General features: G+C 39.3%; 1 protein-coding gene and 1 long non-coding RNA gene across 2 annotated transcripts; both read right to left on the reverse strand.

Moving 5' to 3' along the window:
- Nucleotides 1–674: 674 nt before the first annotated feature.
- On the reverse strand, nucleotides 675–11733 carry LOC116043623. Its single transcript, XR_004103508.2, has 3 exons — nucleotides 11559–11733; nucleotides 10332–10389; nucleotides 675–2345 (listed from the first exon to the last, which is right to left on the reverse strand). It is a non-coding gene; the product is annotated as an uncharacterized LOC116043623 (long non-coding RNA).
- cebpb (CCAAT enhancer binding protein beta) lies at nucleotides 6855–8664 on the reverse strand. Its single transcript, XM_031290418.2, has one exon. The coding sequence runs from the start codon at nucleotides 8450–8452 to the stop codon at nucleotides 7541–7543; it is 912 nt and encodes a 303-aa protein (XP_031146278.1). The 5' UTR covers nucleotides 8453–8664; the 3' UTR covers nucleotides 6855–7540.
- Nucleotides 11734–12275: the final 542 nt, after the last annotated feature.

Here is a 12275-nt window from a genome sequence, read left to right on the forward strand (position 1 = left end):
TCACATACCCTGTTAGCTGCTAGCTGCCGTCTGGGATGAGTGAGTGTGTTCAGCCAGGCTCCGGTAATAATCATCACGCTGCAGTCCCGTGTGTATTTGTAACATTAATATCCATTTAGTGTGCAATCCATCTGGCGTTGGTGAGTAGGAGTCTTATCCGTGTCGATCGTTGTGGTTTCCTTAGCCGGGCTAGCATGCCATATATATATATATATATATATATATATATATATATATATATATATATATATATATAAACGCATCTTGTTGTCATGTAAGGGCCCTGTTCATGTTGCACAGACATTTTAATAGCATTTTGAGTCTGTTAAGAGGCACAAAGGCACACTTTAGCTTATGCCCCCATAACTGCAGTTTTAGCTAACGGGAGCTCTGGGCATTAGCTACAGAAGCTCCATGTTGCTAGCACCAATTCGGCTCGCGTTTTTTGCTATAGACAGTACTCAAAAAAGTATAGCGATCAAGATTAACGTAAAAATTGCCCGGAGTTCTCCTTTAAAACTCCTGCAGAGCAGTTGGTTCGATTAAATTATGTTCATCTTTCATCTCCTGATATAATGTATGTGTATAATTTACAGTAAGTGCCCCTCTCATGACTTATGTTTTTGGTGGTGGCATTTTTTGAATGTGTTAGAGGACACATTTTCAGTTCCATAATTTTCACAATTTCCAACGCCCAGTTGTCAAAATATAACAGGATGTCAGCCAATTGAGCAGCGTGTCAGAGTGTCTGGTAATCCAGGAAAGTTTTAGAGAGCTTTGAGGAATAGTGCAATGGGCTGAACTTTCAATATAGAAAGTGTGGCACCTCGAAAGACTAGTTGGATGTTTTCCTTTTTATAAAGTCCTGCAATAATGAAATACATAAGACATTACTGAGGTCTACTTGTGTGTGTGGAGGAGCCAGTATGATAACAGTGTTAAATCAACGTTGGCTCATATCTGTTGAGAAGGGATTTGTTGACTGTGAATGATTGTCTTTATGTGAAGTGACCCTGACTTCCACCACCAATTCTATTGAACATATGATATGAGAATGATAAGGGGAAAATGTTACCAGTTCATTATTTAATATGTCTGAAATAAAGTGTGTCAAATGCCATCTTTTGTTCACTGGTGAAAACTAAATAAGTACATTTACTGCTGAACTTTAGTGCACACCTTAGGTACTTGTACTGTATTTTACTTGGAGAATGTATTTTTTCTTTTTAATAACTTACCATTTCATACTACTTTATACTTCTACCCCACGACAGTTCAGAGAAAAATATTTTCGTCCTCAGCAACATTTATTTGACAGCTATAGTTACTTGTTACTTAACTTATTAAGATTTTAGACACAAATCATACGATCGGCTTGTAAAAGTTGATGCACTGTTACAGACTACCGAACAGAATATAAAGTTATATTTTTGCAAAACCTCAAACAATCATGATATGTATATATTAATGCATCCATAATATTTATCCAATTATACAAACATATAACACTCTAAAACATATAACACTCTAAAATCTGCTTAAGTTCATTTTGCTGATATTACTGATGTACTTTTCTTGAGTAAAGGTTTAAATGCAGAATTTTCTATTGTAATGGGATGAATTGGAATTGTGGTATTTCTACTTTTATGTAAATGATGTGAATATTTCCTCTGTCACCGCTTTCTTTTTCTTTTTTTGCAATAAATGCTGTACCATATTGGGAAATATTATTTCATAGTCATAGTATTTTAACATTTTGTAAAAGCAGGTGCCACTTTCTGTTGTGTGCTTTAAAAACATATCAGTTACATTCAAATGTATTCTGGGCGATCAATTTAGTCCCAAATGGCACTTAGCATTTTTCATACAGCTTCAGTTTAAAGTAAAGTTCTATCAGGCTTTGTTTACTTATTAATTTATACACTGATTTATTAACGATACTTTGTACATTATTACAGTGTTCTGTATGCAGTAAGGAAACACCTGTTGATCACTCTGCATAAAGCATCAATTATCGCTTCATACGCTGTGAGTGCATTTGAAATGAACTCTTCTTACACACAAATTGAGCCAATGCTCGTTTTGCAAGGATGGCCTGATGTTACACAAGATCTGGGCAGTGATACTTAACACTGTGTAGTGACCGCAAGTCACTTCTGCACGTCAGTTTAGTGTTTTTCACAGTCATCTACAGCACAAATAGCAGAAGTGAACTAAGATGTTGAAATCCTGGTGCACTTCAAGACAGATCATGTTCTGGTCCGTTTACCGTAGCTCAGGCGGTCTGGCTTCCCGTTACAACCCATGGTCCGGATATCCGGTGTTCCTTTCACTTAGAGGAGGAACTGTAATTAAACAAGCAAAATCACGGTGTTAAATACTTAAAAATCACATTTAGAAATACTATACTTTTGCTAGAGTAATTCTGACTGGTGTGTGTTAGAAGCAGATTAAAGGATGACTATCAATATTTTACATTTTTCTTATTGTCAACCAATCCCATAAAAAGATTAAATGATCTGGGTAGCTAAAGTCGGATATATCTTATTCACCTGTGCCACAGAGCTCCGCTGTTGTCCAAAAACTATTAAAAACACACCAATGAGCCATACTGTTGCACTGAGTGAAATGTTCCCTCATTATGATGGACATAGGCACTGTAGTTATTTTTGACTCAATTCCACCTACACCATCCTGCTGCTGTGAATACTCACTGGAGCACCAACTGTTTATTAATCAGTGGCTGAAAATAGTCCCCAACAAATGCACTATTTATTCTTGTTTGAGTAAAGTTTGCTAAAAACTACAGTGCTCAGCCGTTTTAGGAAATTAGAGTATTTATTTATGACTTATTTTTAAAGATGAATGTCTCCAGTGGGAACCAATGAGCTTGGGACTGAGTTCAACAGACAAGGAACTGAGAAATGTACTGAGAGACAGATTAGACTTGGTTTTGGTCTTTCCATGGGATTTGTTGACTGTAATAAAAGCATTGAATATTGCCAGCATTATCCCTTTTAGATGCATTGCAAACTATGTCAAAATCAAATTTGAACCAAATTGATAGAACATAGTAATTACAGTGTTATCATTTTATGCTGATTTGTATTTTTGTAATTACCATGATGAAAAGTCAAAAGTCTTGTTTTGTCCAAAATCCAAAGATATTCATGTTAATATCATGTGAAAAAGAAAAGCATGTAATCCTCAAATTTGAGAAGCTCGAAACAGCAAATATTTGACATCTTTGCTTATATACAGTATATACATTTTTTGATAATAAAATCACTGTTTTATTTTTTATTTTTTTATGTTATTGGTTTATTTGATAGGGACCATGCATATTTATGAACATTGTTGTATAAAAAAACACCATTTAAATATGCCAGAATTAGTAAAGATAACTACTTTTCATCTGCAGTCCCTAGGCAGGTGACATAGGACTAACATAGAGACAGTCTAACAGTCATACAGCACTCATTCACTCACTATAAATTAAAAAGGTACACATAATGGTGACATATACATTGACAAAACAAACAAAACAAAACAAAAATACATGATGACAAAGACATTATTCATCCACCTCTATACTGCATTCATTTTAACAGTGAAAGTGTATGGGTGATGAAATGTGTGTTTTAGAGTGATTTTATTATCAAAATAGTTGCCAATTAATTTTCTGTTGATCGACTGATCAATGTATCGACTAATTGTTGTAGCTCTTTACCATATATATCAATTTGTGTCATACCTGTTTCTAAATAACCTTGTTTGTTGAAGCTGCAACAAACCCCATCTGTTTTGCTCCATGTTTACTTGAGCTGGGGATCAATACTTGATACCTTTAAAGTATAGGTTGAAATAACCCAGTACCAAGTAGTATCAACACTTTTCCAGTCAAACGATACCTGCATTCGATCTTTTTTGTACCCAGATCTAAAAAAGAATGACTATTTCTATGGGTTTTTTTTATGTTTACCGCAAGCTTTCTTCAGTTTAATGTGTGTTTGGCCTACTACCGCAGCAGCTACAACCAATACAGTCGGTGGTCTGATGAAGTCGAGCGAGGTGTATTGGACGGAGTTGGCAGTTCAGCGTGCTGAGATGCTTACATTCACAAGATGTGTATTGAATGAAGTGGAAAAAAAGTAGTCTAAAAGTATTCTACTGGTATCGGTACCACTTTAATGGTAATCGTAATGGTGATTTTTTAAATAATATCCAGCCCTAATGTTCACAGTGTAATTTCAACACTCTTCTGTAGGTTGTGGTATTTGTGAAGTAAATCAGCAACAAATGTATTATGTATCAGCTAGTCTCGCATTGCCAGACCTTACTCCTGGCTACACCACACATACATTCTGGGACAGGAGAAAGAAAAAAAAAGCTCTGGGTTGTTTGCATTTCTTTAAACCAATCACAATCGTCTTGGGCGGCTCCAAGCTCCGGACGCAGCGACGGTGGCTAGCACTGGTGGAACATTTGCACCTACAATATTAAATGAAGTTCACTGTTCACATAATACAGTAACATAGGCTATTTAAATTAGCTGGATACATGGTTAAATGTAATTTCCTCCAACCAGCGTATCGCTGTGTGTACTTTGCCACAGCAATCCCCACCAATCGGTCCCAAAACGTCCCAGTTAGAGATGTTAAATGCTGTAAACATATTCTTTGTAAATCTTTCCAATCATTCCCCGAAAGAACCAAGCAGGCCTGTCTCGATGCACGATCAAAAACCTTCAAAACCTGCCATTTTCAGCGTGTAGCTTGCTAGCTCGAAGACCGTTTCCCGAAGCAAAAGGATTCCGAGATCGGCAACACACGGAAAGTGGAAGGTGAGGCTCACGGCAATTTTCCTGGAAATGTACTTCCGATGATCCTAACTATGTATCAGCTGACACACTGTCAAACTAAACGAGCCAGAAAAACTGGACCTGGATGAATTAATTAAAAGTGTCAATAGGAGGTTAAGTTTTCATCATTTCACAACACAATCTGATACAACGTTTTGTTGCAAGTCGTTTGAGGAACAAAAAACTACTAATAAGCGTCAAAAAGACATACTAACATGACTCATAGATAAAAGAAAATCTTCTATTTCTCAACAACTGGTACAAAGTGGACATTAGTGACAGGTGTGTGTGTATGTGTGTGTGTGTGTGTGTGTGTGTGTGTGTGTGTGTGTGTGTGTGTGTGTGTGTGTGTGTGTTTTTATTGCAGTGTCAGAGGAGTTTTTTTAGGAGGCCAGTTGGCCTGGGGAGGGGCTGTGATGCAACGAGGAGTTTACGGACAGACACTGCCCATTGACGGTAAAATGAGGAAAGAGGGTTGGGCTAAACTTTCAAGAAAAGAGGTCATCCTGTGTGGGAATTTCCCTCTCTCCTGTCAGCATGTGAGCCAGGAGCAGGGAAAGACTGTGTGGGGATCCAATAGGAAACAAGGGGTCATCGAAGAAAGAATGCCTAGAATGTTTAAATGGATCTTTGCCAACACTGAAAGCTACAACGAGAGCGGCAAGAGCAGGAAATGTGCTGAGAAAGTCACAACATGGAGTGCATGGATGTTAAATCATCAACGCGTGACATGAAACAATACTTTGTTTCTGCGGTTTTATTAATTATGTTTTAAAATATCTATAACTTTTCTTGAAATCTGTAATAACAAATGATCATGTTAATTTGCATTGTTTTGTAGGCCTAAAGCCAGGCCCGGCTACTTAACAGCTATTGTCCTGTTCATGGAGGATTACATTGTCTTCAAATGTGGGTGTAGCATTCTTCAAGTAGTGATCTGTTAGAAAGGGAGGATGTTGCACAACAGTTTAAAAGCTAAACTGTTCCATCATTGAGTGTGGTGAAACATCAACTGTGTTTAAAATGTCATCCCTCACTGCACAAAACAGCAACAGCTTTTTATACTTTATTTAGAGAATATAAAATGATGTTTAAATGCCAATAAAGTAAATATGTCCCCTCTTAAAAAACTAGCAAAGGAAGTTTTCCCTGTCCTCTACTGTCTGAAGTGAGAGTTGCAAAAACATTCCCCACCCTGAATTTACAAGGATCACCTACAAATCCCACCTTGCCTCTTTCTTTATCCTCTCTGTCTGAGGTTTGCTTGTTTGAGGCTGATACATTTCATAATGTGCACACAGTCAAATGCAGTCTGAGGGCTTGGTAAAATTCACTGCAAACAAATAGTCAACTTATCTATCATGTCTGGTGTAACCTACTTTGTCACTCCCATTTTTAACTTCTTCATTTTTTGAGTGTTTTCCACTTGAGGGTTAAACAAGGTTTGCTCAGGATTATTGGTATCTCGCCTGCGCTGACTCACAGCCAGGTCTTTTGGCTGTTGAAGCGAGACCTGAGGTGATGTGAGGAGGTTAGTTGCTGATTAATTTTCATGCAACCTTGAACCCCTCTCTGGGCCAGTGGACCCAACAGACTATTGACAGAGCCGTGTGCTAAAGATAAAGCTAACATTTCTGTGCTGCGTGTCTTTTTTTGTGCTGTTCTCAGCAGTATCGTTTCAGTATAAATTGTATGGATATATTTCCTGATCTGAGACTTTGAGGGTTAGTGAACAAGTTAACACAGGAATGCAAATGGCGTTGGCATTAATTAATACCAATAGAAAAATACAAATTCACTTATCAATCCTCATTTATATTCTAGATTCAGTAGCATGTGTCTCTATCGCCGTACAAGGGCACTGGTCTAACCACTGAATGCCATGTTCTGCTTTGTGGAAAAAAAGTGTAATGATGGTAGTCTGAGGCATTTTTAAAATGTCTTTAGCCTTACTGATACAAAATTCACTCTATGTCCAAAAAGAAACATCAAATTCCTTTAGCATGTTTATTTCTCTTTCAATTTTGCCATATTGGCCTGAAAAAGATTGCAAATTTGCCTTATTGTTGAGCCAGTTATTTGAATCTGCAATATGTTGTAGTGAAACACACCCTAATACACAGTCTATCATGAATGTGTGAATATTTAAGTCAGGCACAACACCACTGTCTGCCCTTGCTTGAAAAGGAGAAAAGAAATTACAAATGAAATTGTTTAGAGAAAGTATAAATCTGTTTAATTCAATAAAATATCAAGTACAATTAAAGCATTTCCCCTTTCGATATTAAATAATTAGACTTATTTCATTCATTGGCAATACTATTACAAAGAGTTGCATCATTTCACTGCAGCACAACTCTTCCCTTGACAACCATTGGTCCAAAAACACAAAATGTAGAAATCCACTCGCATGTATGTAAAATATGCACCGAAATACTGCATACACAACAATTACATCTGAGAAAAAAAGCTATGGTGCCTTGTGAAGAATGGTGAATGATAGCGCAATCCATGCACCCACTGCTTCAGTCCCATTATTGTCCCTGTAAACTGGTGGTCGCTGTCTTCACCTGTGAAGCGTACCGTTTTCAACACTTTCAGTGGATCACCTCAGGCTCTAAAGTCCATCAATGATTAGACAAGCAGCCCGGATCTGTGTGGAGTCTCTGCTGGAGGTTCCTAACATTGTCCGGTGGCAGAGAGCAGGTTGCGCAGGGTGGCCAGCTCTCTGGACAGCTGCTCTACACGCTTTTGTAAACGATCGTTCTCCGCAGCCAGTTCCAGCACTTTATGTTGGGTCTCCAAGTTGCGCATTTTGGCTTTGTCCCTGCTCTTCCTCACTGCGAGGTTGTTCCTCTCCCGCCTCACCCTGTACTCGTCACTGTCCTTGTCAAGGCGTTTCTTTGATTTCCCGCTGGACATTTTGCCACTGTGCGATGGTGACCTGCTTTTACCTGACGGGGCAGGTGTGCCGGGCGGGCTGGAGCAAGTCGAGGACGCGGTGGAGATGTTACCAATACTGCCGCTGGTGGACTGGTAATGAAGGTAGGATCTCATGTCAAAACCAGACGACCCGTTCTCCATCTTCACGTCTTCCGGACTGTCGTCTCTTTCGGCGGCAGCAGCGGCGGCAGTAGCAGCTCTGTAGCGGCTCCCGATGAGTTCAGGGCTGAGCACACTATCCACCCGGGTCTCCTGCAGCTCAGCGTAACCCAGCGCGTAGGACTCCCTGGGGTCCCTCAAGTTGTCGCACTGATTCGTCTCCAGCTCGTTCAACAGCGAATAGTTCTTGTAGTTTTGTAAAGCTGCAACTCTCTTGATTTTGCTCTCCGCCAGGAAATCTGAGAAAACGTCCCCCTGCTGCTGGTGGTGGTGGTGGTGGTGGTGGTGCGTCTGCGCCGCCAGTTGCGGGCAGTGCAAAGCTGAATCCAGGTAAACGCTGAAGTCTATCGCTCTCTCCCGCTCTTCAATGCCCAGCTCCGTCATCGAGTCGCCGAGCTTCCAGTATGAGCCGTTGCTGGTGGGACTGATAATGCTGTCTCTACTGTGGATAGCAAATCCGCCCTCGTCGTAGAAGCCGGCCACTTCCATGGATCTTAACACCCGCCGGATTGCAGGAGCATGGAGGGCTGAGATGAGACGCCCAGGGAGGTTTTGGTTCAGTTTCCTCAGTTGTGAAATGGCTCGAGTGTCGGAATGCCACGAGTTTAAAATCCCCGTGTCACTGTTTGTATGACAACATGCAGTGAAACTACTTCGAAGAGGCTGCGCTCATGGATTGGGAGGAATTGACAGGTCTTCCTGTCTCGGGAGGTTTTATCATAGCTCCTCTAGACGCGAGGGGCGTGGTTTTAACTGGGCAGGTGTGTGACGCGCAGCGAGGAGCCAACCGGACAACCTGTGCTGCTTTTGGAGAACCCATCCCGCAATCAACTATTCGTGTTTGGACATCAAAAACGGAACTTAATCCGTTTGTTTTTTTGTGCGGCATTTGTGATAGTTTGTTGTGGTAGCTATAGACTTTGGGCGCAGCAGCAAAATAAAGAAGGCAAATGCCACAATTGTGGTTTTCACAACATAACGAAACTTAGACAATACACAAATAAAAAGTGAAAATAACACCAGTCTCTTTGCCCACAGTGCCAACTGTCACAACCGAATGGGGTGAATACTTTTAACCAGCATATGTTGACAACACGTCCATTCACGCCCTATACAGTCACATCTCATCATCTCGACAAAAATGAACAAATAATCACACTCAGTGGCAACCATTTTCTAAGTTCATGCGTAATCAGCCTATAACAACGATTCTTATGAAACCATGCCTGGACAAATCTCTAGACAGCTGTTTCCCCACAACAAACACAGATACTAGTTTAAACCAGACTGTTGTCGTGAGGGTTGGTGTAGGTAACCTACTTAGTCAGCCTGGGTTATGTCTTTAAACACTTAAATGTGTTCTCATTAAGGTCCAAGACGATTTTCTATGAGACATAATGATTTTCCTCTCAGAACATTAACCATTGTGTTGTCTTTTAACCCTTGTGTTGTCTTCGACCATGCAACTTGTTGTACTCCCAGGTAAAAAAATTAAAATTAACCCTTTTTAGGCGCTTTTTTTTTTCAAGATTCAAGATTTTTTTTCAAGATTCCCTTTTCTTGCGTTTTTTTTCCACTACCACCGGATTCACCACTAACATCGATTTATTTGGCTAGTTTTACACTTTTTTTTTTGGAATTCATAATCAATAAACCTCATTTATATGAAAGTATAGCCTACCCTAATTTTTTAGTTAAAACAATCTGAAATTATGAACTATTTTGACAAATAGTTACGATTCAGTGGATAATCACAGACTGTCACAGTTTAGTCATATACTGTTTAGAAAGCGAGAGATTTCATAATTTTTTCAAATGCTATAAAAATTGAATAAAACACCCAAAATTCAATGAAAGTAGTGAACTGATCCTAAATTTGACCTGCGATGAGCGTTGTATGTAACCATCCGTGTTATTTTTGGGGCAATTTGGTTGAAAGAGACCCAAATTTCTGATTCGGAAACTTTGAAAACGGGACAACAGGAGGGTTAATAGTAAAGATCTCACAAACAGGTATTAAGAACCGGGCACGGTGACTTGGCTCAGGTGCCAAAACAGGTCTTGGTATCATATGCACATGCTTAGTAGGTCTAATGAGCCTCAATTCCCACACGCTCCTCATAATTTGACTCGCAGCTCTACTTATATACACTACCATTTTTAATCAGAGCTGCGTAATGTCGATTTAATGTGGGGTCTTACTGCCATCTTGTGGTGAGCTACAAGAATGTACACAAGCGACATTCAGCAACGGAAAATATAGTGGACCCCCAGCATTATGCATGCACCAGTGTTCCAGGTTATTATGGGACTGATTAAAGTTTGTGACTTTATTGCTGTACTTTTGTTTTGTAGACTCTGCTGTTACCTGAAAATGTGACTCCATTGCCGGATTAACCGTTAGGAGGTCCTGGTGCAAAAAATTGCTGTTGGAGTAGAAGTATAAAGAAGCATAAAATGGAGATACTCAAGAAAGTACAAGTAGGCCTACCTCAAAATTGTACGTATACAGTAGGCTACTTGCGTATATGTACTCAGTTACTTTATACCACTGGTCCATACTGAAAGCTGTCTGTTATTAACTTATCTGGCTTTTAATAATAGCCTACATTTGATTGTATAATCAAATGTTTTTATGCAAAATATGAATCTGCAAAATAACCAATAACTCCAGCTGTCAAATACATGTAGTGTATATTTCCCTCTGAAATGTAGTGGAGTAGAACGTATAAGACCTTTAAAATGTTACAGTACTTGAGTTAACTTACTTTGCTGTTGGGACAACCCCTCTTAATCTCAATCTGAATAAAGTATCTATCTATCTATCTATCTATCTATCTATCTATCTATCTACAAAGTAGCATAACATGGAAATACTCAAGTAATGCACAAGTAGGCCTACCCGTTCTTTTGTTTTTGTTTTTAAAGATAAATGCACTTAGGCCTACTGTAGAAACACATTCCATCACCGCAAACAGTGAAGCTAAAGCTAGTATTTAATAAATACTATAGTACTATACTATATACTGTACTATATTTAATAAATACTATAGGCTAACACGTATTTACATTGTAGGGTGAGGGTCACACATTTTGTTAGCCTAGTTGTTACACGTTTTACTCAACAACACTTATATGACAATGGTAATAATATCAGGGAAATATTTGTTACCTTCACTATAATTCAACATCACAATATTTATTAAACAGCTAACGTTGACGTAATTCATTTGAAATGAACCATTAATACAAACTACAAGTAAAATTATACATGTAGAACGTTTAGCTTACTTGTAATGGAGTACTGTACGTAAATGTATTGCTAATTTAACTTAAAGCGATGCTATTTAACAATTGCTGAACAGTAGCAACAAGTGGCAGTTATTAGAGTTAGCCAATTAGCATTAACGCTAGCTAATAACACCATTAACAACTGGTCATACCAGACCAAGTGAGGCTGTAGCAGCGAACCCCCTTACTGTATTGAATTGAGCGTTTTAATGCTTATGAATTTAACTTGAAATATGCTTTCAAAGTTACACACATTCGCTTTAAGTAGACAAAGTAACGTTATTGCTGAGCCGTTACGCCTCACCTGGTGATATGCTGTCAAACTTTTCCATAGTTGAAGCTGTAGCTTCATGTGACGGATGACAGATGTCGCTAAAACACCTGCTCCGGTTGTTTCATATACAGTAAAGAGCATAGATACAGAGAGAGAGAGAGAGAGAGAGAGAGAGAGAGAGAGAGAGAGAGAGAGAGAGAGAGAGAGAGAGAGAGAGAGAGAGAGAGAGAGAGAGAGAGAGCTCCATCTACTGTTTACAGTCTATGGTAACGTTACATCCACGAGAGGGAGAGCAGAGCGGGCACAATACAGAACTGGTGGCCTGGTGGGGGAAACTGATAAAGAAGGAAGAGTCATACGTCATGAAAGGTTTGCATTGGTGCCAGACTTTGGTTCACCAAAAGCAAGGAATATCTCCCAATTAATGTAGGACACCTCGACAACAGAGATATTTCTGACCCTACAATTCGGTGATTAGCGGCGCCTCCTGACAATAATAGTAAACAATGGATAAAGCTGACTAGCATACGTCATACTTAACAGTTGAAAGGCTGGTAAGTTGATAACAAAGCTACTCTATTACCATCACGTAACGTGTAGAATGCTACAGGCTTAGCACTATTGACGTATGTGATTCGTAATGACTCTTCCTTCTTTCTAGTTTCCTTGGGTGAGGTCAGGAAATCGGTCTTTCCGCTCTCAAACCCCCATTGGTCACTCGGCTACCCGTGATTGGCAGCTGCGCTC

This window comes from Sander lucioperca, chromosome 12, assembly GCF_008315115.2.
Source record: "Sander lucioperca isolate FBNREF2018 chromosome 12, SLUC_FBN_1.2, whole genome shotgun sequence".
In the NCBI taxonomy this organism is placed as follows: Eukaryota; Metazoa; Chordata; class Actinopteri; order Perciformes; family Percidae; genus Sander; species Sander lucioperca.